Source organism: Grampus griseus, assembly GCF_964374135.1.
Source record: "Grampus griseus genome assembly, chromosome: 14".
NCBI lineage: Eukaryota > Metazoa > Chordata > Mammalia > Artiodactyla > Delphinidae > Grampus > Grampus griseus.
This window is the reverse complement of record NC_139008.1, coordinates 63756552-63779288: the sequence shown is the minus strand read 5'-3', so window position 1 is coordinate 63779288 and position 22737 is coordinate 63756552. Positions and strand designations below refer to the sequence as shown.

The 22737-nt window shown below is 49.0% G+C and overlaps 1 protein-coding gene across 1 annotated transcript in view; it reads right to left on the bottom strand.

Annotated features, from left to right (window-relative positions):
• The window catches only part of ZNF341 (zinc finger protein 341), a 41948-nt gene extending 28709 nt beyond the window's left edge, over nt 1-13239 (bottom strand). The window contains exons 1-4 of the mRNA XM_082671707.1: nt 13167-13239; nt 7511-7621; nt 5570-5766; nt 2607-2756 (exon numbers count right to left, since the gene is read on the bottom strand). Coding sequence (XP_082527833.1) covers nt 2607-2756; nt 5570-5766; nt 7511-7621; nt 13167-13197 — 489 coding nt within the window. The 5' untranslated portion in view covers nt 13198-13239. The remainder of the gene's footprint in view (nt 1-2606; nt 2757-5569; nt 5767-7510; nt 7622-13166) is intronic.
• Between the last annotated feature and the right edge of the window lie 9498 nt (nt 13240-22737).

Below are 22737 nucleotides of genomic sequence, written 5' to 3'. Positions count from 1 at the left end.
TGCTGTGCACGGGCTTTCTCTAGTTGCGGCAAGTGGGGGCCGCTTTTCGTTGCAGTGCACGGGCTTCTCATTGCAGTGGCTTCTCTTGTTGTGGAGCATGGGATCTAGGTGCGTGGGCTCAGTAGTTGTGGCACACGGGCTCAGTAGTTGTGGCTCACAGGCTCTAGGGCGCAGGCTCTGCAGTTGTGGCGCATGGGCTTAGTTGATCCACAGCATGTGGAATCTTCCCGGACCAGGGCTCAAACCTGTGTCCCCTGCATTGGCTAGGCAGATCCTTAACCACTGCACCACCAGGGAAGCCCAGAAATAGCTTTTTTTTTTTTTTCTGGCTGCATTGGGTCTTTGTTGCTGCGCACAGGTTTTCTCTAGTTGTGGTGAGCAGGGGCTACTCTTCATTGTGGTGCGCGGGCTTCTCATTGCAGTGGCTTCTCTTGTTGCAGAGCATGGGCTCTAGGCGCACAGGCTTCAGTAGTTGTGGCACACGGGCTCAGTAGTTGTAGCTTGCAGGCTCTAGAGAGCAGGCTCAGTAGCTGTGGCATACGGGTTTAGTTGCTCCACAGCATGTGGGATCTTCCCGGACCAGGGCTCGAACCCATGTCCCCTGCATTGTCAGGCAGATTCTTAACCCCTGCACTACCAGGGAAGTCCCAGAAATAGCTTTTTAAATAAATATATTTAAAACATACACATCTGAGTCTTTTCTTTTCTTTTCTTTTAAATATTTATTTATTTGGTTGCACTGTCTTAGTTGTGGCAGGCGGGCTCCTTAGTTGCAGCAGGCAAGTTTCTTAGTTGCAGCTCGAGGGCTTCTTAGTTGTGGGTTGCCAGCTCCTTAGTTGCAGCACATGGGCTCCTTAGCTGTGGCACGCGAACACTTTTATTTATTTATTTGTTTGTTTGTTTATTCTTGACTGCATTGGGTCTTCACTGCTGCACGCGGGCTTTCTCTAGTTGCGGCGAGTGGGGGTCACTCTTCATTGTGGTGCACAGGCTTCTCATTGGGGTGGCTTCTCTTGTTGCAGAGCACTGGCTCTAGGGCGCACGGGATTCAGGAGTTGTGGTGCACAGGCTTAGTTGCTCCGAGGCATGTGGGATCTTCCCAGACCAGGGCTCATACCCACGTCCCCTGCATTGGCAGGCGGATTCTTAACCACTGCACCACCAGAGAATCCCGACATGCGAACTCTTAGTTGCAGCATGCATGTGGGATCTAGTTCCCTGACCAGGAATCAAACCTGGGCCCCCTACATTGGGAGCGTGGAGTCTTATCCACTGGAACGCCAGTGAAGTCCCTCTATGTGCATTCGAAGGTCAGGAAAGCCAGACACCAAAATTTTGGCAGTGTTTTCTTTGGGTAGAGAGAGTAAGGGTGATTGACTGATTGACTGATTTCCCAATTTTTTCTTTTTTTTTTTTTGGCAGCACCGTCTGGCTTGTGGGACTTTAGTTCCCCAACCAGGGATTGAACCCGGGCCCTAGGCAGTAGAAACGTGGAGTCCTAACCACTGGACCACCAAGGAATTCCCTGATTTCCCAATTTTAATTCTGTAAAGTTTCAAACCTACAGAAAGGTTGCAAAAAGAATACAATGAACAGTCTTTATACTTCATCTAATTCATCAGTTGCTACCATTTTGCTACAGCTGCAATGTCTGTGTGTGTGTGTGTACACACACATATACATATTTGTGCTTTGTCAAGCCACTTGAAAGTTAGTTACAGACATCACGACACTTTATTCCTTAAAACTGTACTCAGATGCATCTCCTAAGAACAAGGGCATTCTCCTATATAACCACAATTCAATGATCATACACGGGAAATTGAATATTGATATAATACTATTATCTAAAATATTCAGATTCCGGGACTTCCCTGGTGGCGCAGTGGTTAAGACTCTGTGCTCCCAGGGCAGGATGCCTGGGTTCAATCCCTGGTCAGGGAACTAGATCCCACATGCATGCCACAACTAAGAGTTCACATGCCACAACTAAGGAGCCCTCCTGCCACAATTTAGGAGCCCATGAGCTTCAACTAAGGAGCTGGTGAGCCTCAACTAAGGAGCCCACCTGCCGCAACTAAAGACCCAGCACAACCAAATAAATATTTTTTTTAATAAATAAAATAAAATATTCAGATTCCTCCAAATTCTAATCTCCCCAAGTGTCCCAATAAGGCCTTTACCGCTTCCCCCACACCCCACCCAATACAGGATCCAGCCAAGAATTGTAAATTCAGTCAGTTGCCATGTCTCTCTACTTTCCAGTTGAGAATAATTTAAAAAAAAAAAAATTTTTTTTTTTACTTTTCTATTGTGTACTTTCTAGTGTTTTTCTAATGCACATGGAACACTTCTGTTAAGAATAAAAATAGGAGTCAAAACAACTGGACTGTGGCTATGAAACCCCAAAGTCATGTTCTGGGTCCCAGCTGAATGCGGCAGCTTCCCCACCCACAGCAGGGCTGGCCAAGGGGAAGCTGACAGGCCTCCTTAGCTTGAGGGAGAGTTGGGGCCAAGCCCCCTTCTCTCTACAAGATTCTGAATCTGCAGGAGTCAACATGCAGGCCTAGAATCAAGATCCCGTGAGAAACTGGCCACCTTCTTACCTGCACAGGCGGGGGGCCCTGGGGCATGGGCTGGTCCAGGGACGTGAAGGCCGACATGGCAGACATGAGCACGTCATCGCTTACCAAGATGTTCCCCTGCACCAGGGTCTGGATCAGTGGGGATGGGGGCACGGTAATGTACGTGGAGATCTGGACAGTGAGAGAGAGAGAGAGAGAGACAGAGAGGAAGGGAGAGGAAGGGAGAGAAAGAACACGCCTGAGACTGTGGAAGGAAGCAGATGGCATGATGCAAAAGATCTGGGCTCTGGAGTCCCACAGACCTGGATTCTATTTCCACTTCTGCTACTGCTCCCTGCCATGTGACCCTGGGAAAGTCACTCCACCTCTCTCAACCTCCATTCCCTCGTCTATCAAACGAGGAGAATAAGTCACACCTCCATGTAAGGCATATACCCTGTGACCCAGCAACAATCCTTCTGGGCCTCTGTCCTAGAGAAACACTCACACCTGTCCACAGGGAGTCCACAGAAAAAGAGTACTCTGCACAGCCTTGTTTCTAATAGTGAAAAACTGGAAATAACCTTGATGTCCATCAGTAGGAGAATAGATCAAAAAATACAATATAGTCATGAATAGAATACTACAGAGAGCAAGTAAGAGGTATTGCATGGAAAATCAAATTATACAATAACATGTACATTATACATCCTCATCTTTAAAAATCTAAAACGATACTACTATGTAATTCCTGTGCGTACTTAAGTAAGTATGTGAAAGTATAATTATATGCTCTCAGGTTAACAGCAAGGATGAAAGGCAGACCTTACAAGAGGGTGTCAAACATGCAGTGACTATTCCTGTCAGCAGATGTAAAGCGTGTTTTGCTTTGTTTATTTGTTGCCTTTCTTTCCTGGCATCTTCCTAAGTCATCTGTCTGGAGGACCCCTGGGGACAGCAGCAACTGGGCCCCTGAACCCAGAGTCCCTGCTCAAACAGGATGTCCTTGCCCTCAACCAAGCAAGGACAACCCAGGCAGTTTAGGGACACACCCCATGTCATGGCCAGGAAAGGCAGTGACATGTATTTTTACAATGTCACATGCATTAGGCTGAGACAAAAAATGGGAAATCAGGGCTTCCCTGGTGGCGCAGTGGTTGAGAGTCCGCCTGCCGATGCAGGGGACACGGATTCGTGCCCCGGTCCGGGAAGATCCCACATGCCGCGGAGCGGCTGGGCCCGTGAGCCATGGCTGCTGAGCCTGCGCTTCCGGAGCCTGTGCTCCGCAACAGGAGAGGCCACAACGGTGAGAGGCCCGCGTACCACAAAAAAAAAAAAAAAATGGGAAATCATTTTCACGTCCATCCAACTCACTTAGGCAGAGGGATTCGTGTCTGCCCATTAACAACGGATTGTGTTCTAAAGTTTTTTCCTTGCCCAGGACTGGAAGAATTTTCCTCTCTCCTACTGAAAAAAAAAAAAAAAAAAGGGAGTGGGGGGAGAAGGAACATTTTCTACTAACAAAACTCATAATCAAGGAGTGAGAAAACGACTGTTCTGTGTTAGAAGATGTCTATGGTAACTTGAAAATGTACATGTCCTATGGATCTGGAGGTGAACACTTTTATCTTGATGGCAGGAATTATGTCTATACAATGGGTGAAGATAATGTTTTAGAGGAATAAGGAGACAAGAGGAAGCCAGAGGGAAACCTGACCCCGTGACCTGGCAACCTGGGACATGCCCAGCCCCCTATTTTTTTTTTTTTTAAAACATCTTTATTGGGGTATAATTGCTTTACAATGATGTGTTAGTTTCTGCTTTATAACAAAGTGAATCAGTTATACATATACATATGTTCCCATATCTCTTCCCTCTTGCATCTCCCTTCCTCCCACCCTCCCTAGAGGAGTCTTTAATCCCTCTGAGCTCCCACCCACAGTGTCTTTGCTCCAGAACTGTGTTCCTGACTGAGAACTCTGAAAGCTTCTCCAGATACCCACAGCCTGCCCTGTGACCTCCAGACTTGTGTATCTGTCTGCATCTTCACTGCCTCCACTTAAAGGTCCAATGGGCATCTCAAATTCAACATGAGCAGCTGAACTCCTGATACCCCCCCACACACACAAACCTTCTCCTTGTTGTTTTCCCCACTCCGGTTAATGGCAACTCCAACTCTAGTCATCCTTGACTCCTCTTAAGCTCACACCCTACATCCAATCCATCCACAAGCTCTGTCAGCTCCACCTTCTAAATATTTTGAAAATCTCACCCCTTCTCTCCACCTCCACTGCCACTATCCTGGTCAAGCCACCACTACCCACTGCCTGGATTTGTACAGTAGCACCCTAATCAGGCTCCTGGATTTCTCTCGACTCCCATCAAAATCTACTGCCTACAGCAGCTACAGTGACCTAGTTAAAGTGTAAATCAGACTATATCCCTCTTCTGCTCAAAACCCTCCAATGGTTCCCATCTCATGCAGAGTAAAAGCCCACAGACCGACACGATTTGCCAGGATCCCCCTATTGCCTCTCTGACCTTATCACCTCTCACCCTCCTCACTCACTCACTCAGCTCTAGCCACTCTCACCTCCTTGCTGTTCCTGGAATAAAGCCAGCATGCTTCCGCCTCAGGACCTTTGCACTTGCTGATCCGGCCCCCTGGAATACTCTTCCCCAAAGTAGCTTCATGACTATTTCTCACCTCCCTAGGTCTCTGCACAAATGTCACCTCTTCACAGAGCTCGTCCCAGAGCCCCACATACAAAAGGGCAAAAGCTCCCATCCCTGTCTTGACATCCCTTATCTCTCTGCACTTATCCTGGGAAAAGTACATCTCTACACATCTGTTTGGGTACTATCTATCTCACTCAATGCCATGAAGGCAGTGACCTGGTCTGTTTGTCCACCCCTGTACCCCCAGTGCCCACACAGTGCCTGACACACAGTGGGTGCTCAAAAAAGACTTGACTAGATAAATGAACAAACGAATGGATAAATACCTGGCGATTGGCAGGAGGCGGGGCCTGCTGGACTGCTGTGGGTGCTGCCGAAGGTGTGTAGATGCTGTTGGTAGCCAGGGAGACTGTGGCCAGGGGTGGGGCACTCCCCTGGCACTGTTCCCGCTTGTGGGTCATAAACGCCGGCAGTGAGTTGAACTGCTTCTTACACTTCCCGCAGAGAAAGACGTCCTCATCATCTAGGGGTCATGCCCACAGAGCAGCAGAGGGAGGGAAATAACGAAAAAAAGCAAGAAAAAAGGAGGGGGCATCACAGAGAGAAACGGGAGGCCCGTGGCTGGACCATGAGAAAGGCAAAGTAACGGCATTCCATGACTCAACGCGTGAGGGTCAAGCATCAACTCTGTGCTTCCTACGAGCTTTCAAACCATGCTGGCACCTGAAGGAATATCCAGCCAGGTTCGCCCAGGAATCAAAAAATTAGAAATCAGGAAATCGTAAGGTGGGTTCGCTTCAAAAGTTGAGACATTCAGAATCTTTATCCTGCCTAAATTTATTCACCAGTCCCCAAATGGGCTGCATGATCACACTCCTCAGTGCCCTTGCATCCCCTGTCCTCCCTGCCAAGCTGCCTCTCTCAGAACAACTCATTCTGCAAGGTTCAGCTCAGATGTCACTTCCTCCAGGAAGCCCTCCTCAAGCAGTGTTCACAGTTCCTTCCTCTGGGCAAGCCTCTCTTATCACATTTTTCCCATCACCACCATATTTCCTAAGGGAAGGAAATATCTCTTATTTATCACCATAACTAAAATATTTTCTGGGCACATAGGAGGCCTTCAGTGGATGTCTGCTGAATGCATGAGAAACTAAATCAATGATCAGCTACAGTAACACCATCCATTATTGAAGGCCCACCACAGGTCATGCACTGTGCCAAGCTCTTGATATGTTGTGGCAGAAATGTCTAATTGTCATTCAATATTCACTCTTCCTTCTTAAAATGTAATACAAATTTTAGTGAGAAACACGGCCATCTAGTTAAAGACCATATTTCCCAGACTTTTTTGCAGCTAGACATGTCATGTGACTGAATTCTGACCAATAGGAGAAGAGAAGTATACTGTCTACACAACTTCCTCCTAAAAGGAAGGGGTATGACTTCTACTTCCTTCTTTATTCCCTTCCTGTTGGCTGGAGTGTGGAAGTGAAAGTGGGAGGTTGGAGCAGCCATCTTGGACCGCATGATGAGAGCAGCAGAGCCATATGAAAGAAGGGGTCTGAGTCATCAGGACTTACGCAACAAAGAAATAAACTTTAATCTTGTACAAACTACAAGAAACTTGCATTTCTTATTTATAACAGCTAAAACCGAATCCCAAGTACCCTCACAAGATTCCTATGAGGTAGGACTATTATCCCCATTTTACAGATGTGGAAACTGAGGGCACAGAGAGGTTAACTCACTTGCCCAAGGTCACAGAGCCAAACTATGTGAACAAGGATTCAAACTCAGGTGTGTGTCTCTCTGTCCCCAGCATGGTTCCCAAGTACTCAAAAATCTTTGCAGAATGAATGGATGAACACCTAGACTCACACAGGCTCTAAAGGAAGTTCGTTGCCCTCTGTGTGTCGCAAGGGCCTGGGCTGTAAATTGGACAGATTCATGCTTAGCCTCATAGAGGGGAAGCTGAGAAATGACTTTGGGTCAAAGGGACAAGCATTGCTAAGCATCGGGGCTCCTAGTCATTCTCTGTCATGATCCCCACATTCACTAAGTGACTGAAAAAGACTGTCCTCAGAGCTAAGCAGAGAAAAGTCTGAGCCTGAAGATCCAGGCTGGGAGGAAGGGGAGAGGCTTCAGACGTGAGAGGACAACCTGGGAACCACAGTGGGCAGTTCACTCCCACACCCCCTCATCAGCCCCACCTGTTTTCACAGGAAGCTACTTACCCTTCCCACTGGTGAACCTGAGCAGATACTCACCCAGTGGCTGGATAGCAGGGGGTGCATTGACGCTCTGGCCTGTTGGATCAGAAACTGCTCCTTGGCCATCCAACAGTGACTGGACAGCTAGGACAGTCTGATTGTCCATTCCTGAAGAAAGAAAAGCAGGCTTTCTGGAAGGTGGGCCCAGCATCCCGCCCTGACTTCACCCTTACAAGCCAGACCCATTGCAAGGCCCCCACGGCAAAAATGTCTGTCTGTGCACTGAAATGCTTTCTCTCCAACTTCTATTGCAATAGATCCCAAGATTTTTGGCTGGGAACATGGCCCCAGAATAAAGATTACACCTCCCAGCCACTCTTGCAGCTAGAGAATGTCTAAGTTCTGGTCAACGGGAGCTCTGGGGAAGTTTTTTTAAAAGCTGCCTGGCACGTGACCCCCCTTCTCTGTCCGATCCTCCATCCTGCTTCCTAGAACAAGAAGATGATGGTGGGAACTCTAGCCACCATCCCAGATCATGAGGACAAGGGCACTACAGGGCAAAAGACTGGAAAGATTCTGGGTCTCTGAGCACCTTGTAGAACACAGCCACTGTCACAGCTCTAGACTGCCTCTTTCTGGACTCCCACATGAGAGAAATAAACTTCTAGCCTGTTTAAGCCACTGCTGGGTTGGGCTTCTCTCTTACTCATGGCTGAATCTAATCCGAAATGCAACAAGCCCTCTGGAAATCATGTTACTAAGTCTTCCCCATCCACACCCCACAAATCCCACAAATCTGTTTGCACTTGGGCTTCTCTTGTTTTCCAATGTGTGCTTGTTTTTTCAGTTCCTCAATAAACAGCGTAATCTGGACTGTGGTCGGGGGGACTCTTGAGAAGCTGCCTACGTCCATGTTTTCCAACCAGTTGTCACTGTTGAGGTTCTCAGTAGTACACGGTCCAGCCGTGTCACCAGCTGGAAGACAGGCCTCCTCACATCTGAGTGGCCACCAAGGCACACTGCCTCCCTCCCCAATAACCCAGAGGGCGCCTCCTTCTCTCTGTCCTCACAGCCAACCTCTCACCTGGACACCTGCCCCAGCTTCTAACTGAAAGGTAACTAGAACCATTAGCTCCTGCAGCCAAACTGAATGCATACTTTCCCCGTCACAGTGCAGGTTGTGTGCCTCCTGTGGCCAGCCCTTCTCTCCACCTCCTCCAGCTCCTTCAGAAGCCGTTCTCCGCTAGCTGGCCCATCTCACACTGTGCCCACAACTCTTTCCCAGCAGCGGCTACACACACTCAGGTTTCTCTAGAATGGCCTCCCTCGAACTCATGTTCTCATCTCTCCTCCCTTCAACATCAAGCATCTGATGAGAGTTGGCTACACCCTCCATCTCCTCTGCCCACCTCCCAGTCCTCCTTCAGCCACTCCAGTGGGGCTTAAGCCCCCATCATTCCACCAGAATCACCAAAGACCACCTGGCAGCATCAGACATTCTTTCTTGAAACACTCCCTTCTCGGGCTCCAGGGCGCCACCCTTCCTGGGTCTTCCCCTACCTCTCTGCTCGCTCTTTCCCAGCCTCCTTTACTCTCTTCTCCTGTCCATCCCCTAAATGTTTCTATTTTTGAAGGCTTCCTTTCATCTGGCTCTCTCTCCTCTCCCTCTTACACTCTCCCTGAGAATCCTCACTTGCCCTCATTTAGTTCTCCCTAATATCTGGAGTTTCAAACCTGGGGTTCATGCTCCTCCAGAAGGAGCTTCAGTAAATCTTCTATCATCTAATGCAAAACTGTATGTCAGCATTTGTGTGCAAATCTGTACATGAATGTTCATAGCACTTTTATTCATAATAGTAAAAAACTGGAAACAAGTCAGATGTCCTTCAGTGGGTGAACAGTTAAACAAACTACAGTGCATCCATACCACGGAGCGCTGCTCAGCAATAAAAAGGAGCAACCTGTTGATACAAGCAACAACTTGGACGGATCTCCAGGGAATTACAATGAGTGAAAAAAGCCAATCTCTAAGGTTACATACTTTATGATTCCAATTACACAACATTCTTTTTTATAAATTTATTTATTTATTTTCGGCTGTGTTGGGTCTTCGTTTCTGTGCGAGGGCTTTCTCTAGTTGCGGCGAGCGGGGGCCTCTCACTGTCGCGGCCTCTCTTGTTGCGGAGCACAGGCTCCAGACGCGCAGGCGCAGTAGTTGTGGCTCACGGGCCTAATTGCTCCATTTAATGTGGGATCTTCCCAGACCAGGGCTCGAACCCGTGTCCCCTGCATTGGCAGGCAGACTCTCAGCCACTGTGCCACCAGGGAAGCCCTACATGACATTCTTGAAATGATAATATTTTAGAAATGGAGAACAGATTAGTGTGGTTGGCGGACGTCAGGGATGGGGAGCAGGGGAAGGAGGTGGGTGGGGCCATAAAAGGGCAACATCTTGTAGTGATAGAACTGTTCTGTATGTCGACTGGTTATAAGACTATAGGATAGTTTTACAAGATGTTACATTGTGGGAAACTAAGTAAAGGATAAATGGAATCTCTCTGTATTATTTCTACAACTGCACGTGAATCTACAGGAAAAAAAAGTATGTCAAAATAAAAAGTTTAATTTAAAAAAAATATTGGGGGCTTCCCTGGTGGCGCAGTGGTTAAGAATCCGTCTGCCAATGCATGGGACACGGGTTCGAGCCCTGGTCCGAGAAGATCCCACATGCCGCGGAGCGACTAAGCCCGTGCACCACGACTACTGAGCCTGCGCTCTAGAGCCCACGAGCCCCAACTACTGAAGCCCGCGTGCCTAGAGCTCATGCTCCACAAGAGAAGCCACCGCAATGAGAAGCCTGCGCACCGCAACGAAGAGTAGCCCCCGCTCCCCGCAACTGGAGAAAAAGCCCACGCAGCAATGAAGACCCAACACAGTCAAAAATAAATAAATAAAATAAATAAATTTATTTTAAAAAATATATTGGCACTTCCCTGGTGGTCCAGCCTGGGTAGGACTCCACGCTCCCAATGCGGGGGGGCCCGGGTTCAATCCCTGGTCGGGGGAGCTAAATCCCACATGCATGCTGCAACTAAGATGCTGCATGCTGCAACTAAAACCCGGTGCAGCCAAAATAAATCAATGACTATTTTTCTTTTAATAAAATAAAAAATACTGCCTGTCAAAACTATGGAGACAATAAAAAGATTAGTGGTTGCCGGGGGTGGGGGGAGGGATGAATAGGCAGAGCACAGAGGATTTTTAGGGCAGTGAAAATACTCTGTACAATAATATTACAATGATGGATATATGTCATTATACAACTGTCCAAAGAATGTACACCACCAAGAGTGAAACTTAACATAAATTATGGACTTCGCGTGGTTATGATGTGTCAATGCAGGTTCATCCTTGGTAACAAATGTACCACTCTGATGAGTTATGTTGATTAAAGGGGAGGTCATGAATGCATAGGATCAAAGGCATACAGAAAGTCTCTGTACCTTCCTCTCAACTGTGCAAACCTAAAACTGCTCTAAAGAAATTGTCTTTGGAAAAAATACTGTCTACGTAAAACTCAAACTAAATGTGTCATTCCCCACCCCTAAGTTTGTTCCTCTCCTAGTAATCCTCATCAATAAGAACAGGGCACCACTGTCCACCCAGCTAAAGCCCCTGAGGCACCCCTTAACCTTAAGGGATTCTTCCCTTAACCTATCTCCCTTCACACCCTGATTTCCGGTCCTTCAGCAAGTCTAGCCTACTCTGTCTCCCAAATATCTCTCAGATCCACTTTTCCTCCATCCCCACAGCTGTCCCCAGAGCCCAGGCCACCATCAGTTCCCAGCAGGACAGCCGCAGTGGTCTCACCTCCCCTCGGCCACTCTGACCCCTCCTGTCTGTTCTCAGAGCAGCCAGGGTGAACTTTATAATAAACATACGTTAGCTTGTGCAGCTCCCCTGCTGGAAACCCTTTCTTAGTTCCACACTGATGCCAAGACAAAGTTCAGAAGCCTCATCTCTAGCTGCTCACATGAACTTCTGTGAATCCTAGACCTCTCTCCCCACCAGGGCTTTGCAAATGCAGTCCCCACTGCCTGGGTCACCTCTGGATCCCCACAGTTCTGCTGCCCTTCTCCTAGCCCAGCACGCATCACACAGTCCCGGGAACTGATTTTTCCTTTACCTTCTTCATCACTCAATACAGGAACACATTCTTGTAGTGAAAACTCAAACACTGAGGAAGTCCATGAACCTAGAGAGAAAGCAGGCCTCACACCATCCTGTTGGCCTCCCAGAGGGAGCCACCAATGACCCTGGCCTTCCACATCCATCACCCATCACAGCACTGAACACCAGCTGAGGTTATCTTTACTGTTTACCTTTTCTATAATTCTATAATTTCTACATCCCTTACCAACGAGTATTCCTGAAACTTAACCTTCCCAGATGTGGGGAGGATTACACATTTCGTGGTGAGAGAGCTGATCCTCCAAGATGTTAAGAGACACAGCTGAGACCTCCTGGGGAGTTGCAGGACTCAAAGCCTCGGCCACATACCACTAGTCCAGCCTACTTTCAGTTTGCACTCTAATTATGTGTATACTCATCTCATCCCTCCAAGAGCATTCTTGGGTCTGTATCCCCCTAGCATCAACTCTGTGCCATGGCCCTGAATTCTCTGAGGCTTCCTTTCCAACTCCTAGCAAGTGCACATGGAGGCTCTCAGTGTTTGCCTGTCTCCAAAGCTCACAATTCCCAGAGCCTGAGGACCATTCACATCCTAGGATCTCGCAGAGCATGGGACAACCAGTCGGTGCGGTGTTTGCTGGTTTGGGTCTGGTAACTTGGCGTCCCGGCCAACTACACCGTTGGCACCCATCCTTTCTTGGTCTGGGTTTATAATACTCTGCACCCCATAATGGTGCACGAAGTAGTCACCCCGTGTTTGCTGGTTTCGGTCCAAGGCCTGGCCTTGCACACAGGTGGCGCCGATCCTTTCCTGGTCTGAATTGAAGACACTATGTCAGAGCGCGAGGCACACAGTTGGCGCTCAATACAAGTTCTCAATGGTCAGGACCCCTCACTCAGCCCCTCTCCTCCCGCAGCCGCTGCTGCACCACGGTCCCCCTGGATGCAGCCCTCCCCAGCCCTCGCGTCCGCGGTGCAGCCATGCTCGCCTCGCGGTTCCCGTCCTGGCTTGCATACTATCCCCCGGCTGTTCCCTCCAGGAAACTGCCCCCCAGCCCCAACCGCGCGCCGCCCGGGCCCTAGCGGCGGCAGCTGTTCTGGTCCGAGGCTCCCCTCCCGCTGCGCCAGCCGTCTACGGCTGTTCCGCTCTCGGTGCTCTCTCCCAGGGCCTTCTCTCTCCCGCTGTGCCTGTCCGGTTGAACGCACCACCCTACCCCCCCCCCACCCGCCGCCGCAGCCGCCGCCGGGCCTAGGCTCCCGCGGCTGTTCCGGTCCCGAGATGCCCCCACAACCACCACTGAGCCTCAACTCCGCTTCTGTTCAGGCCCCACTGCTCCCCCACCCCTGCCGACCTCCGATCCCGCGGCTGTTCCCATCCGTGGCCCTCCCGCCCCGCTGGCTGTTCCGGCCCGGCGCCCTCCGCCCCGCAGGCGCCACGCGCCCTGGGCCCCGCGCTGCGAGTTCGCGGCGGGAGGAGGCGCAAGGCGGAACAGCCGCCTCCCCAGTCCCCGCCGCCGCTCACCCTCCAGGGCCTCGAAGATCGTCTGCGCCATTTTGGAGCCGCCGCCGCTGGAGCCCGAAGCCGGGCTGCGCGAGCATTGTGGGAGCCGTGGTGGCGGCGGCGTCGGGGCCGCCAGGGGGCGCCCTCCTTCCTCCTCGGAGCTCCTCCACCATCCCGGAAAACCAGGAATGGCTCGCGGGACCCCCAGCATCCCGGGGCTCTCCCAGCCCCACCTGGATAACCCAGTTATTGGACACGTGGACCCCTATCTCTGCAGCATTTTGATACCAACCAGGGTTCTTGGCTTTCCCCAATGAATGGAAGTTGACTAGAGGCCAGATAAGAAATTCAGGCAAGGCTTTATTGGGGCCCTTGCTGCAGCAGCGGGGAGGGAGAGCAAACGACAGGTTCCCTTGCTTGCTTGCTGAAGGAGGGCAAGCTTGTTCCTTATATGGGGTGAAGGTAGGGGTGTGTCCAGGGGTTAGGTGGAGGGGTGGCTTAGGTGTTTTGTCCACCACTTAGGTGGTATTGTGTGCAAGGGGACATGTGCAGTACCCTGCTTTTGCTCCCAACACCCAGTTTTTGTTCCTGGTTCTTCACAAATGGCAGTTGGGTTTTTTTGTCTTTTTGTATCTTTGGGGTCCAGAATTTGCCCCAACCGTGCATGCACGCACGCAGTTATTTTTAGTCCCATATAGTTTCTTTGTATTTTGTTGCTCAGGGAGATGTGTGTCCAGGTGCAAGCATTGCAGCATTGCAGCAAAGGGTCCCAGGTCCCAGCTTGTCTCAATTTGAACCCCTAACTCTGTGCACTGACCCCATCCCTGTTGCACACAGGCATCTCCCAACCCTGTTTTCTGGACCTCCAGCCCCACCACACTGGACCTGACTCCAACTCTGTGATACAGACCTCTGTCCAATTGCCTAGACCCCCAACTCTGCAACAGGGACTGAATATTTCCACTGTACGCAGAGTAACAGGGAAGAGCAAAATCTGACTCCACGTTGGATCTGTTTCTTTTACTTTAATCTTTGCTTTTGGATGCTTTTGTTACTATCATCACTAAGAGGATGCTGTCTATAGCTGTAAGCATACATAATGGCTTACCTCAGGGAACCCTGACCCTCTGCCTGAATGTTAAAGTGCCTTTGTTCAGCTCACAGGAAAACATTCAGACCCTACCCATCTGTGAATGGCTGCAGAAAAGAAGAAATTAACACATCCCCTCTCCAGTTCTGGCCAAGCCATGAGATAGTTTGCAAGACTTATGGCCTTTTTACCTTACTTCCTCACCTCCTCCCCCTCTCTGTTCTATAAATGAAACTGGCATACAGACCCCAATAAGATGCTATTCTGGGACGTTAGTGTGGTGGTCCCAGTGCGGGTTGGAAAACAATTTCCAGACACAAGGCAGAATGTAAGGAAGGTAGAGTTTCTTAAAGAGAAGGGTTGCTACAAGAACAGCAGGCTGACTTCCTGGTAGCCAGGGAAAGTCGACAATGAGCATGGGTTGCCTGTCTGTTTTTATAGCCAGGGAACCTGCAAGTCATCTGCTGACTGGACAGAGTATGTGTACCTTCAGTGTGCTGAGCGGGAGAAAAATGGGGCAAATGTCTTTCCTTATACGGGATGGGAAAGGGACATGCTGTTTGGGAGGGCTCTGGGACAGTGCAATGGTCACATTGTGACACAGTGATAGGAGTCCTGTAATTCGTTGTTCCGGCAATATTGGCCCTTTGAGTTTATCTTGTTCTTTGTCCTTGAAGCACACCACATTCCCCCCTCTCTTTATTTATAGGACCAATTTTTTGGCCCTATTGGATATCCTGCTCATGTCTACCTACCTGCCTAGCTCCTTCTCAGGCGATCGGGAACCCTTTTAGTAAGGAGAAGGGGCGACGATCTCTCTGGCTACTTCCTGCTGGGTGGGGGCTTTGTAGGGGCCCTGGGTTCCCGATGCCTGCTCTCTGTCAGGGTGTATTTACGGAGGGAGATGAGAGCCCACGGAATGATAAGGCGGCTTGTTCCAATGTAGTCCGTGTGCCAGTTGGCTGGTACGCTTGTTGTAGCACCATCTGGAATTGAATCTTTTGAACCCGTCAGGAGATGAACTTAGATAATGTGTTAATAATGCAGGGGCCAAGTAACAAAACAAAGGCTTCAAGATTAATGGTCCCAACAAGGGCAACAATGTCCATATCTGGATCCCCATAGAGGAGAGGAGGCTGGAAAGCCAGCTGGGGCCCTGTCCTGCTCTCTGTTTTAAACCTTCAATGAATTTGATGTTTTTCTTTAGAATCTGAAGGTCTTCTTCAACCTGGACAGAGGTATTAATATAGAAGCAGCATGTCTCATTTAATAGGGCACAGACACCCCCTGCCTCAGCTGTTATAACATTAAGGGCCCTCCTATTTTGTAAAACCACCTCAACCAAAGAGCCTAGGGCTGACTGCTCTTCCTCAATGGCTGCTACTGTAGCCTTCCAAGATTCCTGGACCATGATGGTGACACAATGTATTATTTTGGGCCAATCAAGAATTGGGTTATCTAAAAAAAAAAAAAAAAAAGGGACTTCCCTGGTGACGCAGTGGTTAAGAATCCACCTGCCAATGCAGGGGACACGGGTTCGAGCCCTGGTCCAGGAAGATCCCACATGCCACAGAGCAACTAAGCCTGTGCACCACAGCTACTGAGCCTGTGCTCTAGAGCCCACGAGCCACAACTACTGAGCCCACATGCCACAACTACTGAAGCCCACATGCCTCGAGCCCATGCTCCACAGCAAGAGAAGCCACTGCAATGAGAAGCCCGCGCACCACCACAAAGAGTAACCCCTGTTCGCCGCAACTAGAGAAAGCCCGTGCACAGCAACAAAGACCCAACGCAGCCAAAAAAAAAAAAAATTAAAAAAAAAAAAAAAGAATTGGGTTATCATAAGCTTGTTGCCCCCAGTCAGTGGTTCATTTTTGTCTCTTCCGGACAGGTCTTAAGGCCTCCTCGAGGAAGTACCCAAGGTTGGGAATACCTCCTGAGGAAGCTAAATCCTTTATAGTCATAATGGTCATCTCTGGGACCACAGCAATAATTGTGCAGGAGCCCCTTCAAAGTGTGGGAAGATCCAGATAGACCCTGTTACCTCATAGAAATGAAAATCTGGTGCCCTTCAAGGATACCCCCATTGTGGGTCCCCAGAGCCAGACCTTTTGGGAGTTTTCCTCTAGAAATAGACTGGGGTCCATGGCCTAGGATTATACTGGGAAGGCCAAACTCCGAGGAAGTAATCATCTATACATAAAGGGGAGAATCCGGGCTCTGACTGATTATGAGTGTGACGGGGGGATTGGCATAACAACTTTCTGAATGTTAGCTGAATTATGTTATATTTTAGAGGAGGATCTTGCTGGGAGGTTAAACTAAGTAAGTGTCCGGTGGTCACACCGATCCCCACATATTTAGTTCCCAGGGCTGAGCTGTTTATGGGAATATGGTCTTCATAAATATACTTCTTAGTCGCATTTTCCCTTGAATTTCCCCAGCACAAAGTGAAACTACCTTCATGTACATCATATTTATTTTCGTCTGACCAGGGATTCCACTCCAGGCTAGTCTGATTGAAATTGAGAGTGTAGTTACAAAGAGAGTCATTTAGCCAGCCCAAAATGGGTCACCATCCGTCCAGGCTTTGGAAACAGAATTCTGCCTCGTCTGCCCAAGCTTGGGCTAATGTCCATATCCTGTTTTTCTCTTCATGAGTACAACAAGCGGTCAGAATTACATGAATGTCTTGCCAGGTCAGGTCAAAGGCTATAGTGAGAGCCTGAAATTCCTTAATAAAAGTGGTGGGATCCTGACTGAAGGAACCTAACTTGTTTTGAATTTGGGAAATGTCAGACATGGGAAAGGGAACATGGACTCTAATAGTGCCCATGTCTCCATTTGCTACTTCCCTCAAGGGAAGCACATCAGAATCTGTTTCCTGGCGTTGGGCAGTCCTTGATCTTGTGTGGGGAGGGGGGAGGGGGTTTTGCCCTTATAAGGGGGTGGCTGTCGGGGAGCTGTGGGTTGAGGTGGGGAGCGGGGGCTGAAGCAAAGAGGGTTGATGGGGTGGGGGACAGGAAAGGTCGAGTAGAGGGTCGTCTAGGAGATCTGCTGAAGAGGGAGACAGAGGGGGTCGGGGGGATAAGGCGGCAACAGAAAGACACATGCGGCATGAGTCCCTCAGATCTGGATTCTGACTAAGGGCCATAAAGGTCTGGACATAAGGAACCTCTGAGTCCTTTCCTTGTTTCCGGCAAAAGAGATCAAGTTGGAGGATCGTGTTATAATTTAGTGTGCCATTAAGGGGCCATTGTTCTTGGTCCCCCAGTTTATACTGGGGCCAAGCCATGTTACAAAAGAAAGTGAGCCTCTTCTTTTTGAGATTTTCAGGGTCAAATTTTTTCCAGTTCCTGAGGATACAGCCGAGGGATGAGTCTGAGGGAGGCTCCCGAGACGTACCAGAACCCATTCTTAGCCTATATGCCGTAGAAAGGGGGTACTGAGAGTCACCGGCTGACAGAAAGGCGTCCCCTTTGTCCCAGTGATCTCTCCATGCGACTAATGCACAAAATGGACCGACTGTCCGAACAATCGCATCCGACCGTGAGAGGTGACCCCTGAGCATGCGACTAAGGCACAAACCCGTGTGACTGAGGCATCGTGTGACTCGGGCAGGGGAAGAAAGAGAGAGAGAGAGAGATTCCCGGGACCCACCGGGTGACTCACTGTTTGGCGATTCCCTGAAACGTGAAAAGGCACTCCTTGGAGGCAACACCTAGGCTCCTTTAAGTCAACCTGGACTGAGAAAAAAGTGAAAGTAACAGAGAAGACAGTCTGAGGAATTCTGCCGGGAAGGTGGTGGCCAAGGGGAGGGAGCTCAGTGTTTTGCTTGAACCAGTATGTGCCTCACGGTGCACATAAGTTGTCTTGCTGGGAGCAGATGCTCTAACAGCCTGATCTGGTCCGTGACCCCCTTATCCTTTCACGGGAGTCTTCAGGTGGCAGGCGCACTAATGGCTTTTAAATGCCTGATCTGCGCCCGCATAATATCAATTGGCCTAGTCCTCAGCCAGAAGGAAGACAGAGGGACCCTCACCCGTTCTGGGCGGCAGTTACTGGGGTGAAGTGAGTCTTTGAAACACACCAGGGTGTGGCCCTGGCCAGAGTTCCTATGTTGCTTCCCTGGCAACTTGCCTGTTCACAGAGGGTCCCAAGAAATGGAGAGGAGGTGGAGGAGGAGATCCCCCCAAGAGATATCCCCGTATGGGCCACCAAAATGTCATGGTCCGAGCGCAAGTTGGAAAAGAATTTCCAGACCCAAGGCAGAATGTGAGGAAGGTAGAGTTTCTTAAAGAGAAGGGTCGCTGCAAGAACAGCGGGCTGACTTCCTGATAGCCAGGGAAAGTCGACAATGAGCATGGGTTGCCTGTCTGTTTTTATAGCCAGGGAACCTGCAAGTCATCTGCTGACTGGACAGAGCATGTATACTTTCAGTGTGCTGAGCGGGAGAAAAACGAGGCAAATGTCTTTCCTTATATGAGATGGGAAAGGGACAGGGCATGCGGCTTGGGTGAGCTCTGGGACATTGCCATGGTCGCATTGTGACAGAGTGATAGGAGTCCTGTAACTCTCCGTCCTGGCACTATTGGCCCTTTTAATTTATCTTGTTCTTTGTCCTTGGAGCACACCACAGTTAGTCCGCCATCTTCTTGGATACCCAGCTTTCTGAATAAAGTCGCTATTCCTTGCCTCAACACCTCGTCTCCCGATCATTGGCCTGTCGTGCGGCGAGCAGACCGAGCTTGGATTCGGTAACAACAGTACCCCTGCCTTTGCAACACCAACCCCCATTCTCATCTCACCTGGACCACCCAACTCGTTCGCAAGGACCCCCATCTCCAGCAGATACAGGACTCCTGCCCCAACTGTGCAGCATGGATTCCCATCCCTTGTCATAAACTTCTCATTCCCCCTCCCACAGTGACCACCATCTCTACCTATTGGGAGCCACCAGCCTCTCCTCACATGACTCCCATCTCTGCCTGGTCTTAATCCCCCATCATCTCAGAGAGTCCTCTTGGCTGCTATGTAAGCCCCCATTTCCACCCTTTAGGAGCCTCCATTTCCTCTTCCCACAGACCTTCATCCCTGCCTCTCGGGGACCCCATTTCTGTTACATAAACCCCCAATACCCACTTCAGCAACCCCCAGTCCAGCCTCACTGAAAGCCTTTTCAGGTCTCTCAGGGGTCCTCCTGCCCCTCATTTGGATCCTGCATCACACACAGTCCCCTCTGCCATCTTCCTTTATGCTCCATCAGCCACTCATTGAGGACTTGTTATGTACCAAGTCCTATAATAGCTCCAGGAATACAGTGGTCCTTTCTCATGGAGTTAGGGGTCAGGGGGAGCAAACAGATATTAAATCTTAAAAATTGTGTAATGTCAGGCTTCCCTGGTGGCGCAGTGGTTGGGAGTCCGCCTGCCGATGCAGAGGACGCGGGTTCGTGCCCTGGTCCGGGAGTATCCCACATGCCGCGGGGCGGCTGGGCCCGTGAGACATGGCCGTTGGGCCTGCGTGTCTGGAGCCTGTGCTCCGCAATGGGAGAGGCCACAACGGTGAGAGGCCCACATACCGCAAAAAAAAAAAAAAAATTGTGTAATTTCAAGGTGTGATGTAGTTTCAAAGAAGTACATTTGGGCCACAAGGAAGAGTTGGGGTGTGCACGGGAAGGAGAGGGGAACCATGGAGGTGCCAACAATCATGATCTCTCCCACGAGCATAGGCATATCCTCCTACAACTGGACTCCCACGTTGACTCTAAACATTCTCATTGTTTTTTTATTTAATAATTATTTTAGCCTCATCCAAAGCAACCATCACAAAAATCACAGTTTTCATTTTCTTATATTCACTACATATATAACTCCTAAAATTAAAAAATGTACACCTGTTCCAATAAGCTCCACTGTCGTTGTAGGACACTGCTAGCCACTGTTCCTGATAAATTGCCTCAAAGACCCTCTGCCTAAAGGTGCATTTCTACCATGAACCCCCCATCCTGTTCTGAACACCACTCCCCGCCGCCACCAGCACCCTTTCCTTTCCTATTCCCACCCCCCCCTGCACAGCTAGCTCTGAGCAAATGTCCCCCAAGGAGAACCCACCCCCTCTCCCAGACTCCATGTCCCACCTCTTTTCCTGGGAACCTTTGAGACCCAGGGCCCACTTCGAGCCCCCCTTCCCATTGCCTCTCTGGCAAGAGTAAGGTCAGGCTTCCCTCCTCCCTGTCTTCTTTTAACGTCCCCATTGATCCAATGGCCACAGATTCTCATCATGTCTTCTCGGCAAGAGTTTCTCAATATAACTTGCTTACGTTTTTCAAATTATTCAAGTAATATATTAATACATTCACATTCATTTAATTAACTTAAAAATAGGTATTGAGGACCTATTGTAGGCTAGACACTGTTCTAGATGCTAGGGATGCAGCCATGAATGAAAAGACAAAAATCCTTGCCTTCATGGAATCATAGTCCAGCAAGTGAGATGGGCTATAAGCAAGGAAAAAAAGGAGACATGTTCTATGACTTTAAGTATTTTTTTCTGGGAGGAGGGGAAGCTACTTTAGGCAGGTCAGGGAAGGCTTCTCTGAGGAGGCGGACCTGAAAAATGAGATGGAATCAGACGGACCAAAGGGAACAAAAAGGCAGAGCTTATTCGCTTTATTATCTTGGGCAAGTGCAAAGGCTCTGAGGCCGAAATGAAAGGAAGCCACGGACTGTAAAGGGGCAACTGAGGATAATAAGCCATGTATGGGTACAGGAGGATGAGGTTGGAGAGACAGACAAGGCCGCTGTGAGGGTGTGGGTTTTGTTTTTTTTTTTTTAAGGGTTAAAGTATAATTTATTTCTCTGGCTGTAATACTCTCACAAATTTAAGTATGAGTCAAAATGATGTGTCTTTCAGAATTACATTAGGTTACTTGTGAAAACTTTGTAACCACTAAAGGGCTGACATCCAGATACATTCACATTAAGTATAGAGATGTGGGCTTTGATTAAAGTTTCCTGAGTAGAAAGAGAAAATAATTTATGATCCTTTTTTTTGACATTGGTTACTGCTTTTACTTTACATAGTACATGACTGGTCTTGCAGAAATATAACCGTGAAGAGGCCTGGTCTTCATATAGGATACCCGAGCTGTTCTGCATCAAATGTCCTCCAAGAAATTCTCTAATCATTATTCCCCTCCCTTTCAATATGTTGTCTATTATTATGTATTTATTCATCCCTTACTCTGGACTAGACACTGTATCAGAGGGTGTGGGTTTTATTCTGAGGATGATGGATTAAAAGATTCCACTAATCCAGACCTTGGAAGCTTTCCATGTACAGACAGTTCTTGACCTGCAATGGTTCAACTTACGATTTTTTAACTTTACAATGGTTTGACAGTGATATGCATTCAGTAGAAAAACTTTGAATTTTGATCTTTTCCCAGGCTAACTATCTGTAATGATGCTGGGCAGCGGCAGCGAGCCACAGCTCCCAGTCAACCGTGCAGTCACAAGGCTGAACAACCAATACACTTACAACCATTCTGCTCCCAGACAACCATTCTGCTTTTCACTTTCAGTGCAGTATTCAATAGATTACATGAGACATCCAACACGTTATTATAAAATAGGCTTGGTGTTAGATGATTTTGCCCAACTGTAAACTAACATAAGTGTTCTGAGCACGTTTAAGGTAGGCTACGCTTAGCTATGATATTCATTAGGTTAGGTGTTTCGACTTAATGATATTTTCAGCCATCGATGGGTTTATTCAGGTGTAACCCCATCGTAAGTCCAAGGAAGGGCAGGGTTGTATTTTGATACATCCAGGTGCATATACACATGTTGATTTTTATCTGCTCTTCAGGCCTTTGCACATGCTGTTCTGTCTTACTAAAATGCTGTTCTCCCACCCCTACCCCTATCATGTGATAGTCTTCAGCCATTGGAAGTTCTCCTTTTCTCTACCCCCTCAATAGGGAGCCCTCTAAGCGGAAGTGCCTCATCCATTCTGGTTGGGTGGAGGCCACCATCAGAGCTTGGCACAGAGGCAACCTGGGAAATGCTTGTCGACTGACTACTTGACGGATGGAACAGCTGAATGAGCTTTCAGGGACATAGACCCTACCTCCAGCAGGCTCTCCAGTCAGGCTGCCCCCTGCTCCAAACTTTCCACTCACCTCCATCTCTTCCTCCACCAAAATCTATCAGTCCTATGTCACATTCCCTTAGGACCAGCACCTTGGCACTGAACCGAATCCAATCATAGTTTAGAGACTCCTGCGGTAAGGCATGTGGCAATTCCAGGGGTGGAGCCAAGCAGGGAAGAGGGAAAGTCTGGGAGACGCCCAGTGTTCCCATTCACAGTGAGTGCACCAGCCACCCCAGAAAAGTTAACTTCTCCATGGTGAGAGAAGAAATCATGAGCAGCTTCAACTAGACTCCCAGCCTTAAGGGGAAGAAACTAAGGACACACAAAGCAACGCTGGACCCT